The sequence below is a fragment of the Branchiostoma floridae genome, chromosome 4 (assembly GCF_000003815.2).
Source record: "Branchiostoma floridae strain S238N-H82 chromosome 4, Bfl_VNyyK, whole genome shotgun sequence".
Taxonomy (NCBI): domain Eukaryota; kingdom Metazoa; phylum Chordata; class Leptocardii; order Amphioxiformes; family Branchiostomatidae; genus Branchiostoma; species Branchiostoma floridae.
In genome coordinates this window covers 18,498,984-18,520,253 of record NC_049982.1, presented here as the reverse complement: position 1 = coordinate 18,520,253, position 21,270 = coordinate 18,498,984, and the positions used below count along the sequence as shown (strand labels likewise).

Below are 21,270 nucleotides of genomic sequence, written 5' to 3'. Positions count from 1 at the left end.
ACAGGCAGGGCGATGTCAACACAGGTGACTGGATCTGGTGGGGATATATAGGGGTCGGTGTAAGAAAGACTTGGAAATATTACAGTAACAGTGTAACTGTTTGTGGCAGACAATACAAAGTTCTGTTTGGAACTGTCTGGAGAAACGTGCACGAAGTATCAGAACGTCCTTGATCAGACGTTATGAAGTAGATGGGAAGGTCTTACGTTGGCTAACTTTGAACAACTCAGATCACCACAGTATTGCACTAATGTCACTGATGATATAGTAGAATTTTTTTCTTTGGATTTTTGGCCTTTATACAAGTCATTCCAATTCTTTCGAAGCAATTACAAGACTGGGACAAGTTGCCGGGAAACATAATTTTTTACATACAAATCATATGTACCATGATTCTGTCAAACAGATTATTTCAAAAGACACAATAACAGAACAGAAAACATCCGACTTTTCAAAAATATGAAGCTACTACTGCTTCACTGAAATGCTTTAGAGTTTTTACAGCACCATTTTAATAATTTCCACCATCATTACTTTCAATGAAGTGCTTTCATTCTATTTCTTGAAAGCTTAAGATGTAAACGTGCACGAAAAGTAATAAAATGTAACGAAGTGCTTGAAGCGATTTGCGTGTTCCATAAGTACGTTGCATCACACGCCATCTAGCAGTCATCGTTCAAATCACAGTTTTTTTTTTGTCTACAACGATATCGATATAGTTCTGTCACTACGGCGTTGGTCATTTTGATCAGGTCATATATATATTTAGGGCAACTTCAGTCATCCTTTTTAGCTTCACTCTCTCGGTCGCTCCGTGTAGTAGCTCATCATGAGAGCGACCGAGAGAGTGGAGTAATTCTAAAAAAGATAGCACTCAAGTTTTCTTTTTATCGTACCCACGATCATCATGTTGATAGTTATGGCACGGTCCCCATTTAGAACGTCCTATCCGAGCTAGGCCTGGCGACGTCGACCCTAACGTTAACGTTAGTTCACCTTTATCCGTAGGGTAACCTATATCCATTGTACATAAAAATAGGGTATTTGGGGATCGTTATGTCGAGGGAAGGTAGTTTTACATTGCAATATCTTGAAAATGTTGACATTCGAAACCCACGTTGTTGACCTGAAATCTCTGAATACTTAGCTTTTTAAAACAACGAATCTAGGTTACCCAACGGAAAGGTGAACTAGCGTTAACAGTTTGGTACTCATTTCCACCTAATTGAAGTGAGGAAAACCGCGTTAAGTGCCTCACCCAATGGCACAAGATCGATGACATGACAGGATTTGAACCCGGTACCTCTGATCAAACACGTCGTAACTTTTAGGCCACGCGACCCCATCAAGTTAGGATGCCTTGTGATCATGATGATGCAATATTTCTATCAATCGCATGGTAGCGCTTCCAGCCTTTCTCTCTCTCTCTCGATCTCTTTCAGAATGCCAACAAACGTTAAGAAAATGTTTAAAGTACTACACGGCTAATTAGTATTTCATGATATCTTCGGAAGTATCTTATGATTTTTAAGACGTGTTAAGTTGGTTCTGTGCTTTCGTGTTCAATTTCTATTTATTTGGAGCTATGACGCTAGTCTTTCTATTCTTTCTGAAATGCGTTCTGATGTCGTCGTCGAAATAAAAGGCCAGGCTGTATCGTCGCGCGCCGCCTACTTCTGTCTGATTTAAGTGTTCAATTATGGACGAGTATTAATGTAATGTAGTCTGAAAAGTGTGACTTCAGTGCTGGAAGACAAAGCCACTGGATCGCAGTTCATAAATTAACGTGTGCAACAGGTATTGTTGATCACAGCTAACATTTCGCCCCCCTCCCACTCTCGGCTTTGTTGTGTGGATGTGTGCATGTGTTTACATGTCAAGTTGAGTCTCTGTAGTGTGTTTTAATAGCGTTAGATACTATCTATAAAAAGTTTTATGAAATTATAAAATCACAATCTAACTTCCAAGCTTACGTGAAGAAAATTATGAATATGCACCTGACTTTATTGACCTACTTTCTCGTTGTTATTTTTTACTCATGTTGGAAATCAGAATGATGAGTCCTTGGTTTGCGTTATGCATTGTGGGTTAAAACATGTCCTCTATTTGTAGATTTAAAGTCCTGCTGTACATCCACACACCTGTTGGTCACCATGGCAACAGATGGAGATGCGGAGGGGATAGAGATGTCAGATGAGAATTTTTATGAGAACCTGGATGACATCATCTCCGGGCTGGTGAATGAGAAGCTGGAGAGTAGTGGGTGGGTGGAGGGTCTGCCACCTGGGATGGCAGCCATAGAGAGGGACCTGGGAAGCCTGGAAGGTGAGATTGATATACCAGTAAGCCCTTTCACAGAGGTCAGAATGCATGTGGGGCGACAGAAATTTCAGGTAATATCATAAATATGTCAAATGTATATCCTCGAAAAAGTAAACAGTCTCTTTGTCTCGACCATTGTTTCACTTTGCAACGTCCAGACGGGCTTTTACCTGTGACATATTATGTAAATTCTTGTCACCACACATGCATTCTGATCTCTGTCAAATGGCTTATTGTGGGCTGTTGTTTCTGGGAATGGCTTTGGATGCAGCCTTTTTTTTCTGTTGTCACACACTGGGTAATGTAGCTAGGCCACTTTTATTTTCTCCCTAGCATGCTCTATGTATAGATTTCTGTATATAATGTTATATTTAAGTTCTTTACCTGTAAAGAATGTAACACAGGCAAAGGATTGTTGCCAAATATCTTAAAAATCCATCAACTTCTCCAGTTATGCTGCAAAGTGTTCACAAACAGACTAAAAGTGGGATCGCATGGTGAAGCGTCAGTACTAGTGTGTTTGGCTCAGGACCGACGGTTCTCAACTTCGAATCCTGCTGTGCCACCAATTTATTGCCATTGGGAAAAGCACTTCACTCAAGTGAAAATGAGTACCTTGCTTCGGATATGGCCATCCCTCGGATAGAACGTTAAACGGAGGTCCAGTGTTTGGGAGAGCAACACCCCACGTACCACGCCTTTCAAAAAGGGTAGGGTCATGCCCCAGTATGCAATAGTGCAAGCCTTACAGTCGGTATATACACATATAGGATACAGAATCTTTAGCATGTTGAAGTTGGTAGTCTTAAAAGAAAGAGGAAGAAGAAGGGAAAAGCCACACATACATACATGTACACACACACACACAAAACAACATAACTTTTATTTGAAGTTGATAACTGTGCTCCTCCAGATCAGCAGGCCCGTATCCAGGATGTGTTCAGGGAGTCAGAGCGACTGCTGGGCGTGGCCGGGGAGAACCTGGCATGGCAGCAGACATGGTTCAACGACTGGATGGAACACAACAGGTTTGTATGTCAAGGGCCATCCATCCATTGTGACAGAAAAACCACAGTGTAACACTCCTCTGTTCTGTCTTAAACATGGTGAGATCAAAGTCTTAAATGTGTTAAGATTTAGCATTGCCACTATTCTTTAAAACCCAATGTACCTTATGTTGGATGACATGACTACCCATGAGTGACATGAGTTGTCTATGCCCCAGCAGGACTGGGAGCCCTGAAGAGATGGTGGATCTGACAGCTGAGGATGATGAGGTCATGGTGGTATCAGAGGGGCCAGCTACACAACAACAACAACTACAGCAACCACAGCAACAAGCACAACAGAGACAAGAACAGGAACACCAGTCTGAGCTGCCGTCCACTCCACAGGCAGCGACTGAGGAGGAGACTGTTCCTACAGCACCCCAACCACCCCAGACTGAGAGCTCAGTACCAACAACCAATCAGGAGTCAGGAACATCCTCTGAACAGCCAATAGCAGACCAGAATGAGGAGCAGGTCCAGAGAGAGGTAGTGAAAATGTCGACTGCTGACGTCGGACCACCCTCACAGGTTTGCTCTTATATTACAACTGGCACCGAAGCTACATAGACTTAAACACACAAAAATAGACACTTAAATGTTCTGGCATGTACTTAGATGTAAAGCCAACAAAGAAAAAATGGGACAAAAAACAAAACTCAAAACAGTTGTTCTACAGAGAACAAGTACCTTGATGTTGCTAAAGAATGGCAGGCCAAACAAATGTAAAGTTCAAAATGTGTGTGAAATGTTTTGTCTACATTGGCAGGTTGCTCCAGGAACATCTGACCCTGTGTCTGTGGAGCTGGCTGTGGGCATGAGACTCATGGGGAAGAAAAAAGATGACATCTGGTACCAGGGTACCCTCATCAAGATCGTCCCTGATGAGAAGGGACTGGTGAGAAAAGTTTCACAAACAGCTGTTTAGTAAACTTATAGTCATCTTAATACTTAGTCAGGTGTTGGAGCTTTTGACTCTAAATAGGCTGGTGGTAAAGATTGTCAAAGGATAGTAACCTTCTGAATTTTATCATAGTTCAGCACAATAGTGTGCATCTATTTTTTTATAATGCTATTTGGTTTTAAGTTAAGTGGTAGATATAGAGATCATGTCCTAATTTGTGATGAAATGCATGTATGTGGGTATAAAAGTAATTTTGGAATGTGTCAGATTCCAAATATTATATTATTTTGAATGAAATTGCACTTACATATTTAAGTCCATAAATATTTTCAAGAATAACCAGTTACTGTCATTCTATGCAGATCAAGTACAAGGTGAAGTATGATGGGAAAGGGAAGGGCCTGTTGTCAGGAAACCACATCGCGTTCTCCGAGACAGTGGGGCAGGGAGTACTCCATGCTGGCAGCAGGATTGTGGGTAGGTTGCTAAGAATAAGAAAATCAATGGCAATGACAAGGAGTCAGTGAGTCCCACCTTCTTGTAGATATTTGCATTTGTATGTTGCACATTGTAGAGCTGTAACCGAAATGTAGTCTTCAGTATTGATTGAACTTAGAGTACGAATGGCTTTTCAAATATTTTTTTTTCTTCATGATCCTTTTTGTTGAGTTTGAAAAAGTGTCCAAGTGCAGGATAGTAATTATGGGTAGAATCACTCACAGTCTTTTGTTCCTGGATGTATTGTTGTAAAAGCCAGACTTCCCCTGCCTTACAGGTCAGTATGTGGATGAGGAGGGGGACTCTGTCCAGTACCTGTACGCTGGGATCGTGGCGGAGCTTCCGTCCAAGATGAACCGATCCCGTTATCTCATCTTCTTCGATGACGGCTTCGCAACCTACCTCAAAAGGGACCAAATACACCAGGTGGGGGTAGACTGATCTCATTGCACCTGTAGCAGCACATGCAGCCTCGGAGCTTGATGGGAAAGTGTCACAACAAATTGTAACAGGAAATTAACATTCTACACGTCTCTTTTGCTGTAGGTGTGCAAGCCTAGTGCAAATGCTTGGGAGGACGTCCACCCCAACTCCAGGGAGTTCATCAAAGAATACTTACAGGGATATCCCGAGGCGAGTGTCTTTAAATAGAGAGCAATGGAAATAGTGTACAAAGAATGACACAGTTGATGGTAATCCTGACGAAACTTATACTCTTAATTCATGTGGATCAACTCAAATGCTACTTATTGAAATGAGTTACAACATAGTGAGATAGTTTTCTTTGCGTTTATATTTCAATTATTCAGAATCCAAATTTAGCAGGTTTGTTTTCCGCTATTTTAGAGCGAAGGTTGTTGTCGTGGAGACATCCTCCAATGATAGATTTGAAAAACGCTTGAATTTTGTGTGATAAATTGTTGCCAGCTGCTTTTGTGAATACTGTCCATGAGGATGCTTGAATTGGCAAATACTGACATATGCATGTTTTCTGTAGCGAGCCATGGTAAAGGTGAAGGTGGGACAGAAGATCCGTACGGAGTGGAACGGCCAGTGGTGGGATGCGCGGGTAGACTCTGTGGACGGGAGCCTGGTCAAGATGTATTACCCCACGGACAAGCGCTCGGAATGGATCTACCGAGGTTCCACAAGGCTCTGGCCGCTGTATGAAGCTTTTGTAAGTCAATTTTTACTGCCAACACCAAACCACTTTTATTTTCTGACCAAATATTCAATTTTACCGCAGCCAAAACATTGCCATAGTCTTGTAGATATTTTATTTCATTGTAATCGGAGTTGCGTTACTTTGTACATCTTGCAACATACCTTGATTTTAAGTTTATCAAATACATATTCCATGCTGACAAGGCCTTATCTAAGATATGGTACCTCCACAGGCTCATCAGGAGCAGGCTCAGACTGAGGGATCTAAGTCCATCCGCAGCCACACCATGGGGAAAACACGAGGCCCACATATCGAGTACACACGTGCTGAGGAGGAAGGTTGGTACACTTTGTTTTGGATAGTTATTATGGTGAGAATGGCACAGTTACTTTACCTTTTGCATGTTAAACATTTTCATACTTCTGTAGCATTTTTGTCCTCAATTTCACAGAAGTGTTACACCACCTTAGGACGATAGTGCAATAGTTGCATTGAGATGTGGGCGTTGTTTTTACTTTGTCCTAGAAACTAATCAAACAATGATATCGCAAGAAGGATTTCAAAATATTTCAAATAAAAAGCATGCTTCTGTTGATTTGCAGCAGCAAAACGCAAGACCACAGGTGCAGCACAGAAGAAGCCAGCCTCTGCATCAGCCTCCAGTGCCAGTCAGTCCAAGCCCCCCTCCCGCAGCAGCACACCGCGCTCCTCCAGCACTGTAGACTCCAGCAGCCTTTCCTTTGAGAAACTTCTTACAGAAGACATCGAAAAACTGCAAGCTGGTTCCAAACTGGTGCCATCCACAAGCAGTGAGCTTCAGAACAGTGGAGGGGGGATGGGGCGGCCTGTTGCCAACAGAGAGGCCTGGTTTCAGATCGCTGGTGCCACGCAGAAAAAGACTGTGACTAGCCAGCAGTCAAACACTACTGTGAAACAGACAGTGACCAGTCAGCAGTCAAACACTGTAGTAAAACATGTGGTTCCCACCACAGTGAAACAGACAGTTACTACCACCCAGCCCCCAGTCACAACCACAGCTCAGAGAATAAACAGGCCTCTAAAGAAGCAAGTGGCAAGAAAAAGTACTGGCCCAAGGTCAAAAAAGCCATTTCCTGACCAGTATGTACCCCCATCTGTTGGCAGAAAAGACATCGCAAGTATCCTCCAGAAAAGGTTGATGGAGGAGGGAGGTGAGTGTAGAAAACTTTTGTCCATTTTCTTTTCCTACACACACTTCTAGTATGTATTTGTTGTGAAAATGACTTCAAAGTCACCAATTCTATCTGAAGTTGAAGAAATGAATACAAAACGTTCTCATGTCTATCATTTGGTTTGATGTTTTACAGATTCTAACAGCCGTTCTAGCGAAGACAGTGTTGTGGACATCACAGTAGAGACTGACCCTATGGAGGTTCCCACTCCCAAGATGGTGAAGTTCAGTCCACATCAATGCACTCCGGCATGTGTCAGTCATGTCCGTCCTGCCAATCCTGCCCAGTACAGAGGACGGGGAGCGTGGCCACACATCAACCCCCTGAAAGTGCCCATCTTGTACCAATGGGAGAGGTAGGGCAAGCTTTGGACATCTTTTAGTTATGGCCACACCTCATTTCTCCATACTAGCACCACCAGGTAAAAATCTGTGATGAATCTTTTTCCATAGATTAATGAAACCTTTTTTGATGCCTCATTGGCTTGATCAATATGAAATAGATGAAGCAGATGATATATGTACTTTTTGATTCGTAAAATGGGACAATTCCTGATGTCAAGCTCCATTTAAGTTTGCGGGGATTTAATTTCACGGTAGCAGGGAAAAGGACATTTCGCGGTGGTTTGAAGTTTGCGGTAGCACCCCCACTGTAGTCTCTTACTGCCATGGAAAAATGCTCGTGGTGGTTGTAAATTTGCAGTGAAGTAGCCTCTGCGAAAACTGGGAACATTGTCATGTACATATACACAGTTACGTCTATATCTGTACCTCTAGGTACATTGGGAAGAAGCGCCCTGGTGGCACTCGAGATGTGTCCTACCGGACCCCGTGTGCTCGCATGGTGCGGAACGTCCGGGATGTCTCCTGGTATCTGATGCAGACCAAGACTGACTTCCTGTCCATCGACCAGTTCTGTTTTGACCCTTACGTGATGCTGGACAACATGAGACCGGAGAAATACTTTGTCAAGATTCCAGACATCTCCAATGGCAACGAAGATGTTCCCATTTCTGTGAGTGGCCTTTAAAAGTTGTGACCTCAATCTAAATGGAAGAAGTAGTGATTCCCTGTGTTGTATCTAAGCTTGTTTGTATAGGAGAGTGGCAGGAATGAAAGTGAAGGAAAAATCGGTGCTAGAACATCACAAATCATCACAACCTTTTCTGAGAGTATTCTCGGAAGCTGTGTTGCCACTGTATGTTCAAACTTTTCAAGAAATGTGACAGTTTCAAGATAAACTAAACTAGGCTTTTCAATGATAGATCAAAGGCTTTATTCATTGAGTTGAAAATGAACTACCGTATATTCTCGAATAAAGTACGCACTTTTTTAACTTTTCAAAATTGAAAAGGTGCTACAAGTTGTTGCCAAAGTTGGGGCGCGTACTTTATTTGAGGTTACTGCACAGATAAATGGTAAGAAAAGCCTAAAATAAAGCAAGGTGGAGCTACACTTCTAGTAATGTTTCAAAACATACACATTGTTGTTGTCTTGAAGTTGTCTAAACATGAAACAAAGAAATTGTCTTAACATGATTTACATATTAACAGTGGCATTTGCATACAATCCTTTTGAGTTAGTGACTTTGACTTGTACAACTGGTTTTGCCTGATTTCTTCTACCAGTTCTCAGTGATTTTTATAATTTGCAGCAGGCAATTCACAAGTTTATAGAGACAATGACAGTGTAAACCCAGGTTATTTTATGCAAAATGACCTGGGGAAAACATCATAAATTCAAATTTATATAGTTAAAGGTCTGTTCAAAACTGGTGGAGAAGGGGTGCGTACTTTATTTGAGTTTTTCCATTTTACCTTTCAGTCCCAAAGATCTGTCTAAGACTTGTCCAAAATCAGGGGTGCGTACTTTAATTGGGGTGCGTACTTTATTCGAGAATATACGGTAACTTAAGGTTCCTTGTTCCTTCAAACTTCTGTTTTCTTGATGAACAGGATGGCAGCTTATATTTCATGTTGTTTTTACAGTGTGTTAATGAAATCAACCACGAACATCCCGACAATGTTGGTTACACCAAACAGCGTCTCCCCACACCAGGGGTGGAGCTGAATCTGGACCCTGACTTCCTGGTGTCATGTGACTGTACCGACAACTGTCAGGTCTGTGTTCTTGTGCATATGTACCTAATAGCATGGTACTTACAAAGTACCCATTACCAGTCCCTCGACAGGGGATAACTGTGGATGCACTCTGCTGCCAATGTGTGACATCTGTATTTGAGTTTTGGTTTACTGTAAGTCTTTTGAATATTGTGGTTTGTATCTAATAAGGCAGTTGGGAGAAAGAGAGTAGTTCACTGCATTTACTTTCAATGGTGGGAACAAGCATCACTGTCTCAAATGTTAGTGATTAAATACTTGTGATGGTGAAATTTTAGCAGTTGACTGTGAAAGTTGCAAGAATTAAGTTGCCGTTAACAAATAAAAAATTACAGTAGTTTGTTCATGACTGTTTTATCTTATGTTTGACTGCAGAACAAGAAGACCTGTGCCTGTCACCAGCTGACCATCCAGGCGTACCGGTCGCGCCCCGGAGGCCAGGAGGACCCTGATGCAGGCTACGAGTACCGCAGGCTCACGGAGCAGCTACCTACAGGGTACGGACTTTCTGCTGATAACGTTAGATACAATAGCTGGATCCTTGTGATTCTAGTAAGTCCAATATTGGAAACTTTATTTGGATATTCTTTAATCAAGAAAATGATCTAATGACATTATAAACATTGAGACAAGATATTGTCTAAGATTTCTTTTTGAGTGACAGGAATGTACTGCGTATATGTTGCAAAATACAGCAAATTACAGGGGCAGGACCTGATAACTTTACATTACCACTATTTGAAGCTTTTTCATTAAATTGAGACTTTATATCAAAATTGATTTTCTGTTGCTGTGTATTACTTTTTGACTTGAAAGCTTCTCTGTTACTCCCAGGATCTATGAGTGCAACTCCAGATGCAAATGTAGCAAACAATGCTATAACAGGGTGGCTCAGAATGGCATAGGTCTCCGACTACAGGTTTTCCGGACATCCAAACGGTAAAAGAGCTTTTATATCTATGCTATGTTACATGACACTATGGAAAATTCCTGTGTTAGAGAAAACATTAATCATTTTCCGTAATGTTATGTACCAGTGTTTCATGATACTCAACAATGATGAATAGTATTCAAAGAAAAGAAAGAACAGAAAGCAAAGTGTTTTATAAAGTTGCAGCTAAACACATTGTGCTGTCTTCACCCACCAGGGGATGGGGAATCCGATGTTTGGACGACATCCCCCAGGGAGCATTCATCTGTATCTACGCAGGGCAGCTGCTAAACGAGGACACAGCCAACAAGGGGGGGAACATGTTCGGTGATGAATACCTGGCAGAGCTGGATCACATTGGTAAGTACAGAAACAGTCTTGTTTGTTTTATGTCGACCACACAAGTCCAACATCTTGCGTGATCACCTCGATTTCTTCTTGATAGAAAAACTTGTGTCACCTCACTGAGGATGAACTGAACTGTCAGTTGTAACAATTGTATGCTCTAGCTTGCCTGATACTTCTGATAGGAATGGCACTCTACAACTTGCACTGTTTTCATGTGGATTTGCTGTAATGTTTTTGTTCTGTAACTTCAACAGAGATTGCTGAAAAGTTTAAGGAAGGCTACGAGAGCGATGTTCCAGACAGCAGTGGGAGTGACTTGAATGACTCTGACAGCGAATCAGACAACAGGTAAGGAAAAAGACAAGAAAAGTTTATTTCCTTCTTTTGAAAGCATGAGGTAAGCTGAACTGGGAAAAAGTATCTTATATGTACATCATGCTTGAACAGTAGTATATTCATAGTAAGTCTTTAAAATTAAATGGTTCATCAGGAAAAGCATGTTTGAGAAGTACACAGTAACAGTCTTTGCCTGGAATACAGATGACCTTTAAATCTACTACTTTTGCGGCAGTAGTTCTGCAGAGGAACCCTCCATAACCTCCTCCACGTCTCCTGAGCCTGACCTGGACAACAGCAGTGACTCTGACTACAAACCTGACATCACAGACAAGCCAGGAGACACCAGCGGAGCTGTCAAACTCATCCTGCGCCGAGAGTCCCGGGGGTCAACATCCGGCAGGTCAGGGAAAACTACCGACCAGTGGTGAGGGATTTAGTGGCAAATAACAGTGTGTCTTTGTAACCATTTCTCCTGCTTCTATTCCATAATGCACAAGGACATGATGTCTGTGGTGTCTTTGCATTTTCCTGTCTGTGCAAGTCTTGGTGTCTGTGTTTGTAATTCTTCTGAGGACAAGAACTTAAGATGAAAACTTAGAGTTCCCATTAGCAATTCATATCTTGAAATATTTCTAAACCATCTGTAGGTCTGTGAAGCCTCAAAAATGTGACACGGACAAGAAAGTGGAATCCTGGATAGAGAAGAACCTCTCTGAAAAGAAATCAGGGGACACAGGTAGCCAATCAGAGAGTAGGTCCTCCTCTGGTAGAAACACTCCAAAGCAGACACACCAATCACAGGACAGCAAGCCTGGCCTTCCACAGCCAAATAAGGAAGACCAAAGCCAATCAGTGGATACAAATCCAGCCAAGAAGGAATCATCCGTGCATGAACAAGAAAGGCACAATATTTTTGATATAATGGAGTTTTCTGAATCAAAAGATGGAACCAGCAAGACTCCAGACCGTGAAGTACAAAAGAAAGGAGACACTAATCGCTCCTTCCAAGATGCCTTAAAAGATATGAATGTCTCTATGGAATTGTCACCCAAAAAAGCACCAGGACAGCAGGGTACAGTGGGAGCAAAGAAAGACTCTGGCAAGGATGATGGGATGGCATGTCCAGTTGTAGAAGAGAAGGAGGCCATTGAGGGGAAAGCAGAAAGAAGAGAGGGTGATGTACAAGACAAAACAGGAAAAACAGAAGGAGAAGAGAAGGATAAGAAAGGTATTTTGAAATGAGAAGTAGTGCTCATAAAAAGCCAAATGTTTTGTTGGCTAGATTCTAGTTTAAACAGTTCCATGAAAAATTTGTGTAAAAACCCTTTAAAAAATACCAGCTGAAAATGTAAGAAAAAGTTCATTGGAATATACACTAAGAATGCATTGTCAGAAAATTACTGCAAACTATTGCTAAGAAAAACTACTGTATGTCTCTCACCCAGGCAAAGACGGTAGTTCACCAATGAGGCACTATGGGTACCGTATAGATGGTGACCGCATTGTAGGACTGAAGAGGAAACACAGGAAGAAGATTGTTGTAAAGGGTAAGTCTTGATCATGAATATGCTGTATGAATACTACACTACAATTCTTGTAAATGCAGTCATGTACCCTTGTTATGTGTGTTATGTCTTTGTGTCATATCTACATAATGTAGTAATGTATTAAACCATTATACTCTGTATGCTTTTTAGCATCCTCCTCCAGTGAGTCTGAAGAGTCCAAACCTAAACCAGCCAGTGGGGGTTGTGAGCTGATGATTGTTGGCGCAACATCGCTCGCTGTCGACAGTGGAGATGAAACATCCGACAGCGAGAAGGGCTCATCATCAGACAAGGGGAAGAAGAAAAAGGAGAAAGACCAACTTGAAGGTAAGTCTTAGTGTAATGAAATGTGTTGTATCTATGTCGAGGGTTAGAAAAATATCTGTCATGGCCAGTGGAGTAAGGCTTTTAGTTCTCCAAAACATTGTAATGTCCTCATCGATTTTGTTATTTGATTTTTGGATGTACATCCCCAAAAAATAAAAATCACTTCATTTACTCAAACTCAAAGTTGTTGTGGTTGATTGTGGTCCACAACACAGTTTAAGTGTTTATCATGACATGTACATATCTATCTATAAGCTCTGATGCAGTGAAATGGAAATCCTCCTTGCTTATTGTGACAGTCCCAGCCCCGGTCCTAGATGACACCCAGCAGCCAGTGGCAGTACTGCAGCCCTCACCTGACAGAAGCACCAGGAAGTATTTTGGAGAGGAACATTGTTATGTCATGGATGCCAAGGTCATAGGCAACTGCGGCAGGTACCTCAATGTAAGTAAAAATTTGTTTAAAACCAGAATGCAATCACGAACTCCAAACTCCAAGATAATTTCTTTTATATACTTTAAGATACATTTGTTTGACTGTTTACTTCCATCTACCTGCATGCATATTTTTTGTAGACCTAGTAAGTTGCCTGTAATGTATGGAGCTTCCTTTGTGTACTCTGTAAGATGACGTCTTGATTTCTGTCCTCTTCACAGCATAGCTGCTCGCCAAACCTGTTCGTACAGAATGTGTTTGTGGACACACATGACCTTCGCTTTCCCTGGGTAGCCTTTTTCTCCAGCAAGTAAGTAACTTTAAATGGGAAACTTCTGCCGTAGAACACGACTATGAAAAAAACAGGGCTTGCCACTTCTTGCATGTACAAATGTAGTTCATATGCTGTTCAGATTAATACCACTGACTGGATGATAATATTGCTGTTGGTAAACAAGACCATTGATATTACAGATCATTATTGAATACAATACAAGTTGAGGGCTGGTTCAGAACTTTCCTGTATGTTTTCCCAGGCGCATCCGGGGAGGCACCGAGCTGACCTGGGACTACAACTACCAAGTGGGTAGTGTAGCAGGCAAGGTGCTGTACTGCTACTGTGGGTCGGAGGAATGTCGAGGCAGGCTGCTGTGAGGAGGGTTCAGTTCACTGGTGCAAGTTTGTGCCCTTTGCTGTGGAAGGAGGCCACTTCCTTTGTTATCATCACTCGAGAAGAAGTTTGAGCACACTATTGAGTAAACAAAGTTCAAGCAGCATAAAAGATTGCTACTTCTTTGTGCCACATGGTAGATGCTTTGTCCCCTTAAGCATATTTGCACTAGTTGTGGGTCCAAAACTTCATTCAGCATAAATGAATAAAGGCAATACAGGTATCTTCAACACATTCACATGGGTGTAATTATCATAGGAACTCATCTGTGTTGGTACATGTAGTAGTTTTTGTACAATTCTTCCAACATTAAGATGTACATCGATCAAATTTTCAATAACCACTTTTTCAGTCTTACTAAATAGAGATGAGGTCATTAAAGATTTGATGTTTGACCAATTGCTGATGTCATGTATCGGTAAGATCATGTGTCAATGAGACCACGTGTCTGTAACTCTTGTGAGTTAACTTTCTAAAGTGATTGGACATTATTGATACTGAAGAAGATGACAGTGGTTGTTGAAAATTCAATCCATGTATACCTTAGTGTAGGAAGAACGTTTAGTATGTTCTAAACAGCTGTTAGATTGTAAACAAAAGACATTGATCTTTAATTCTACTAAATCATATATAATTATTGTTTTTATATTGAACTGAAACTAGTTGTGAATTATTAACAGTGAACATACTTGGATTTCATGTCAAATCATCTTTTTTTTATTTCTTGCATTGTTTTTGGAGCTATTAAATGAATGAAATGTTAAATGTTGTCACTACATAGCATCTCATATTTGAATCTGGAGCCTCATTGGATTTTACTTTCTTTTTATATAAACTTAGGTTGAACCGAGTAACATTTCTGTAGTTGCCCATCTGGCAGGATAAGTTGATAAATGTATTGTATCAAATTTTATGAGTTCCAAGAAAGTCAAACCATGAACAGGTTGCAGTCAGTGCCATGCAGTTTCCAGTTAGCATTCACTTTTGAAACTGACATGAATGTATCAATTACTACCCTCACGAGTAGTCAGCATACAGAGCAAGGTACCATCCTGGAAACCCCAACTTCTCCAATCAGGTATACCCTCACATTCAAATAAAATGCTGATAGCTAATTTGATACACCTGGAAGAGCAGGTCATAACCTTTTCTATGCTTTTGTAGAGAGTCTTACAATATGGTGAAGGAAGATCATTTTCACAGTAGAAAAGGAATTCCTACTCTGAGGATCAATGCTTTTTGAAACATATTGTAACATATCATTGTGACATATTATGATTTAAGATATTTCAAACTTTTTAAATGTTGTACAGCCCATATTGTGTAATATTTGAAGGTACAGTTTCGAGATTTATGGGTCCAAGGTAACCAGATCGATCTCTGCACCAATCAGTGTGCTTAGCTTTGGAACTAGTAGTAGTACCATTGTTTGGACTGAGCATCGATCAGCACATTGTGCTCCATTATAGCTTTTACAGTCTGACACATATATGAATGGTAACGTTTACATTAAGTTTTGTATGTTCCAATGCATTTAACGACTAACATGCGATTTTATACATTGATATTGTTGATGACAGTTTTGTACTATCTGTACAGTTGTTGAAAGTTGGACTAAAACATTTTGAAATAATAAAAAAACTTTCAAATGCAAAGATTTTATGTCATTATGTCATCCCTTTGTAATTAAGTTGAAGATGGACAGATATTAATGTCCGAACACAGCTATCGGGGGCAAGACAGTAAGCCTGGTATCCAGTCGTATTGTAGCTCCCAAGTCTCTTCTGTCCGGAGACGACAGATGGGACTCTGGAGCTATATTATGGCTGGGTACCAGACCACAAGACAGTATCAAATCGGCTTAAAAAGTAGCTAGCTAGAGGGCCAGATGGATATGCTTGGAGATAAGATGGATAGAGAGGGAGACCCAGGGATGTACTCTCCAAGCAGAGATAAATCGGGAGAGTGTTACCCCTATACCACCTCCTGACTTCAAATACATATGTTAACAAGGAAGACAGCAAGGCAACCACTGCTTGGACAGTAGGAGGGAGGCAGGAAAGATTTAGGCGTGAGTATTGCAACACGTTTCAGTATATTTCGTATGCTTAGGCCTTGGCCCTAAACGTTAGTTAAAACATTAAGAATGAGTTTTTAATGAATTGACCAGTTTTTCATGAATGGACCAGTCTTGGTTTTTCATGAATTCACCAGTCTTGGTTGTCCAACGCGGTCGACGATGACTTCTGCGTACATCCTCCTTTCATCTTGATCATCATTGACCAGACAACCAAAACCTCACAAAGTATTAATTATTATGTAATAGGAGAGCAAATGATGTAATTTCCCTGAGAGTAAAATCGTTGCCTGATTCATTCCTTCTTGTTATGACTCAAACGCCGTCGCCAAAACTCCCGCCTTTCGACCACCATTTGAATAGAAATTAGATCCGAACTTAGCAACTTTGTCCGATGGTCTGATGTTGCAAACAAACGGAGACAAGCCAGGGATCCAGGACTGCCATTGGTCAGTTAGGTAATTAGATTAGGAGACCTAGTCCTTTCAACCAATCACTTTGCAGCATCAAGTAGGTCGCGCTCGTTGATTGGTTGACTAATCGAGAAAATACCATCGAGATGGTGACGTCAGGTATGCTAAGTAGGTTGGGGGAAGTGTGCCCATTGCAAGCAGACATGTTGCAAAGAAGGCTGGACTGAGGAATTCGGGCTCTGTGAGCCGTTTTTAGGGGGTACACTTGTATGTTATTCCGAAATCGTACTGCCAAAGGAAGGGGGAAACACAAGGAGAGGACAGGAAACCTCGGAACGGGATACTAAGAACAGAACGGGCGGAAAAAGGAGTGACTTTTCTCGCGCGGAAACCACCATCTTGCTGGGTCGGACCGTCGAGGGGCTATTGTCCTCACACTCAACAGTCCTGCAAATATCAGCTTTCCTGGGCACACAAATAATGCCCAAGCTCTGGACCGCCTTTGGAAGGTAAGATCTGTTGACTATTTTCCCTCTGGGCATCATAGATTGTCTGTTAAATTTGTTGGAGGTTGAATGTCAGGTTCGGGAAAATCGGGAAAACTTGTGCTGATGACAGAAGTTGTTTGTGAGGCTTCCCAGAGAGCGTGTTGTTTTGCACGGAGACACGGAACGGCAGTATTGCGCAAGAATACCGACTCACTTCTCATCTGATCACCATAACTTTATCTTACACATAACGAAGACTCCATTGGCAGAATGTTGCCACAGTATGTGCCGTCTGCTCTGGCATATTGTACAATCTGGGAGCCCCAAGTCTGGAGGAGAAAATATGCGCTACTCGGTGTGGGAGGGGGGCAGGAATGACGCACACATTTTGCAGATGGCCTACTTTTTTTCCTCGATTTGATTCCGCCCTGCTGTCTGCCTACACACAGACAGACTACCATCCTACCATATAGCATATAATCGGATAATGTAAGTTTTCCATGAAACTGACAAGTTGTCATGGTGTTCGCAAATTAACAAATTGGTGAAGTCATCATGACCTGACTGTCACTCACTGGGCCAGGCAGCTAGCTAGAGGAAAGGAATTTGTCCAACACTGTGCCACACCATGATCGTTTCCTGGCGTTTGAAAACCAACAAAAATAATTGCAAATGAACGTAACTTGAAACACATCCATAGCAGGGATTGCGCCTGAATATGAATAAAATGTTCTGTCTGTATGTTTAGACTTGCAGATGTGAGGGTAGTCATGCATAAGTTGGATTATGTCACCCCTATTTTTGGACCTCCCAGTTCTATAATTATTTCCTATCTTTTACGATCACATCTGACTAGAGTCAAAGTCAGAGAGTGACATCACCCTGCCTCTCAATTTCATCAGGTTTAAATTCTGAAGAGATTGAATCTCCTAGGGGAAGCCATTTGTTAGAAGAATTTGGGGATGATAAATGGAAAACAAATGATAAATGGAAAACAACATAAATGTATGAAGGACATCAGCACAAACTATCTGTATCAGCATACAAATAAACTCTTGGTAAGATAAAATTGCTTGCACTTTGGGAATCACCAGCCTAATACAGTAGAAATTGGATCAAAATTCCACCCCTTTATTTCACTATTTGTATCTTGAAAAAAGGTGAAAATTTGCGGAGGGAGATAATTTGCACACATGTGATATATCGTATTCTTCACATGTCCAGTATTGTTTGTAGAATTACTTTGACTTTAGGTTATGTTTCATTTCATTGTGCTAATATGCCAGAGAAAAATCATTGGACTATGTCCTGGAAGCCACCATTTGTTAATGTATTAGCTATTGTTTGATGATAGGATTTTAAATGATCAGGCTGATACACCAGTGCAACACAGTCTGATTGTGTAGGCATTGGTAGTTGTGGTCAGTGATTTCACACTGTAAGTTATGGGTTGATTATAAAGACTGCTTGGTGGTCAGCCTTCCAGAGACAAGACATGGGCTGAATAGCCATTTGGCAATTTTCGGTGATCAGAGGCATGTCAGCTGTGATTAGTACATGTAAAGAGAAGGGAAGGTTCAACTTCAATCTTTGGAGTTTGATAAAAGACCCCATCTTCGGCCCTAATAACAGCGTCTTCCTGCTACTGTGTTACTCGTTTCTACGCTCATAAGAAGGTTAGAGGTGATGTAATATCATCCTAGCTTTCTAGGTTGTGATCATGCAAACTGATTGAAAATCAAGCACCAAAGGCAACAATGAATTTGTGAGACATTTTCTGATTGTGACATTTGTGTCTACTGAGGATGTGATTATTTCAGAACAGAAAGAATGTGCATCTATCGACTATCATTATTTGCTTCTATCTTATAGAATCACTACGATTATCTATGGTGAGAATATATGCACTATAATAAAGTGACTATTTTATGTGAGGAATACCTTGTTCTTCTAGAATTGACTATGCCATAGTTAATTTTTAAGAGTGCCATGATTTAAAGCATCCATTTTAGTGCAAATTGAAGCAGATATTTTTCTGTGTGAATATTTACGGCAGGTTAGTGGGGTTCCTTTGCAGCTGCTGCAGGAAAGCTTCTGGTGTAAATGGGCTGCCACTCAGTCCCTTTTCTCCATAGGGGCCGTATAGGACGGAGCCCCAAATACAGACACTTTGGTGCATTCCGTACCAAAAGATCCCCAGACAAACTGGGTATTGCAATGTCGATTGTGATTGAACCCCACTTACTTTTTTGGAGGGTAGTAATACTTTGGAAGGTAGTAATACTTTTATGGCACATGAGCTCGTTTGTAATCTTAGCATTAGATGAGGATTTGCTTCAGCATTTATTTTGAAGACCCCGTAATGCATGGTTTTGTGAAGTGCTGATTTTCTTGCTTTCCAACTGCATGAAAAGGTGCTGTTCTGCATTGTCTGGAGCAGACAACATTTCTTATGACCCTTCCCTGGGAGGTACCCCTCCTGGTGTTAATATGTGACAAATTAGGGTGGAGGAACAGTGACAAACAACCTAACCTTTCCTGTATTGTCTGCAGGCAATATTACCTCTCCTATGGGAGTGCCTTCGTACCAAAAAAGTATTCTCTAAACTTATAAGATTTATTTTCGATATATGTATTGAAGAAATTCATTACATAATTCTTCTTGGACTAACTTATTTGCTCCTTCTATATCAACGTTATTACTGTATGAGTGCCAGAACTTAAAAGCCGGTTATTTCATACAATCATGACTAAGTACCATATTGCTGCATTTTTACTGTCATAGTCATATGACTCATAGCAAAGGTTGAAGTGAAGCCAAGACAGAATAATTCTACAGCTGTTATCAAAAGTTTTTCAACACCTCCACTGTAACTATAGTGACTGTTGTTATATTTTGTTGTGCTCACCAACAGTCTTATTGGGTTCAAAGGTCAGAAGAAAACTTGTGACATTGTGACCTGTTGTTATATAAAGGAGCTGTGAGTGACTGCAAACATGATATTTGTGACTGTCACATCGTGAGAAGCGTTGGTATTGGAGTGCCAGATCATAACACTTATGAATACAGCTGCAATAGGTGTCTCCATAATTAATAGCCACCACTGGAATTGTGGAAAGTTATCTATATCCCAAAGTAATTGACAAGGTACGGCATGGTACAGAAATGTTGGCCAGTTATTGTTGTTGATAACAGCAAGTTCAATGAAGTCATATGCTTTTAAAGTTTTACTAATGTATACCGTATTACGTTATCATAATGAGGAGGTTTCAAAAAGCCGACCAGCAAAAATGTAAGGGATGGGGTTTTGTGCGCGTGAAAAAGTTGCGCGTGAAAAGTTGCGCGTGAAAAATCTGCGCGTGACAATATGCAAATTAGCTGATTCTGTATCTGTATCTGTATCTATATAGCCGGTATAACCGCCGTTCGGCGTAACACACCAGCTTTGCAGGCACGCGGCGCGGCAGCAGCTGGTTATATTACACCGAACGACTCGTTACCCCTAACTTTTGCACATCTATCTGCAAGCGTTCTTTAAAACTACCAAGAGAAGATGCCCCTACTGTACTTGGTGATAACAAGTTCCACTCTACGATAGTTCTGGGAAAGTACGAATTCCCAAGGGATTAAAAAAGTTTCTGCAGTTTTATACTTAAAAGCTCAAACAAGATGGCACAAAATGGAATTAAGTATCATATTGTTGCATTATTGAGTACAAAATCTTGATCTTAGTGATTTTAAAGTGATTTTTAAATGTTAAGTTTTCACGCGCAAAAAAGTTTGAAATTTGCGCGTGAAACAATCTTCTTCAAAAAAGAGAAAATGAAGCTTCTAAAATGGAGAAAAGCCTCAAATTGTTACATTTTACAATATAAAACCTCATATGAGTAATTTTTCCTTGTATTTCTGTCAAATTTAGGTGATTTTGAAATGTTCAAAATATGCAAATTAACCTATTCCCAAGGGATCTAAAATTTAGGGTTTTTTCAAACCCAAAATTCAGATAACAGATGGGAAATTATATCATGTAGGTTCAAATTTTTCTGCCTTAGAATTCCTTGCTGCACATTTTCTGACATATTTCAGGAACTTTATTTTTCACGCACAAATTTTTCACGCGCACACGCATATGCTCCACGCGCAGAAAACCCGTTCCCAAATGTAACAATATTGTTTGCTAAGGTATTTCATTAAGTAGTGAAATTAAGGGGGGTGGGGAATAAAGAGGGTTGATTAATTTGTGCCCTGACAATAACTTCAAGAAACATACAAGAAACTCATATCTTTTGTATGTACTGTACTACATTTTGATACAGCACAGATATTTTCATTTACATTTTATGTCAAGCGTCAAGTATACAATATATATTTTCTGGTTCTTGAATCATTTTCTGGCTGTTCTTGGAAAATCTGCCTGAAAACAATTTC

General features: G+C 40.8%; 2 protein-coding genes across 8 annotated transcripts in view; both read left to right on the top strand.

Annotated features, from left to right (window-relative positions):
• The first annotated feature begins 1,604 nt into the window (after positions 1-1,604).
• Positions 1,605-15,524, top strand: LOC118414026 (histone-lysine N-methyltransferase SETDB1-B-like). 5 transcript variants are annotated; one of them, XM_035817762.1, is made up of 25 exons: positions 1,605-1,797; positions 2,113-2,325; positions 3,236-3,350; positions 3,548-3,899; positions 4,138-4,266; positions 4,635-4,749; positions 5,048-5,196; positions 5,317-5,403; positions 5,768-5,947; positions 6,168-6,273; positions 6,538-7,125; positions 7,282-7,501; positions 7,923-8,160; positions 9,134-9,265; positions 9,641-9,762; positions 10,100-10,204; positions 10,414-10,556; positions 10,799-10,892; positions 11,116-11,283; positions 11,531-12,111; positions 12,329-12,430; positions 12,581-12,757; positions 13,057-13,202; positions 13,415-13,503; positions 13,730-15,524. In XM_035817762.1, exons 2-25 carry the CDS (start codon positions 2,154-2,156, stop codon positions 13,845-13,847), a joined length of 4,428 nt encoding a protein of 1,475 aa, XP_035673655.1. In that variant the 5' UTR covers positions 1,605-1,797; positions 2,113-2,153; the 3' UTR covers positions 13,848-15,524. The 5 variants fall into 5 exon arrangements, with proteins under 5 accessions (XP_035673655.1, XP_035673653.1, XP_035673654.1 ...); XM_035817760.1 differs by having other exon boundaries at positions 1,606-1,797; positions 3,551-3,899; positions 11,116-11,307; XM_035817761.1 differs by having other exon boundaries at positions 1,606-1,797; positions 6,541-7,125; positions 11,116-11,307.
• A 986-nt stretch (positions 15,525-16,510) lies between these two features.
• Positions 16,511-21,270, top strand: part of LOC118414029 (homeodomain-interacting protein kinase 2-like) — a 28,281-nt gene continuing 23,521 nt past the window's right edge. For all 3 annotated transcript variants that reach the window (XM_035817767.1, XM_035817766.1, XM_035817765.1), the window contains exon 1: positions 16,511-16,862. The gene's annotated coding sequence lies outside the window, so the exon portion shown is untranslated. The remainder of the gene's footprint in view (positions 16,863-21,270) is intronic.

What these genes read in the sequence shown, in the direction of transcription:
- LOC118414026 (XM_035817758.1), top strand. Translation starts at nt 2,154, where the DNA reads ATGGCAACAGATGGAGATGCGGAGGGGATAGAGATGTCAGATGAGAAT. An exon ending in GAAGAAGATTGTTGTAAAGG is followed by an intron (nt 12,431 to 12,580) that starts GTAAGTCTTGAT and finishes TATGCTTTTTAG; the next exon opens with CATCCTCCTCCAGTGAGTCT. An exon ending in GTAGCCTTTTTCTCCAGCAA is followed by an intron (nt 13,504 to 13,729) that starts GTAAGTAACTTT and finishes ATGTTTTCCCAG; the next exon opens with GCGCATCCGGGGAGGCACCG.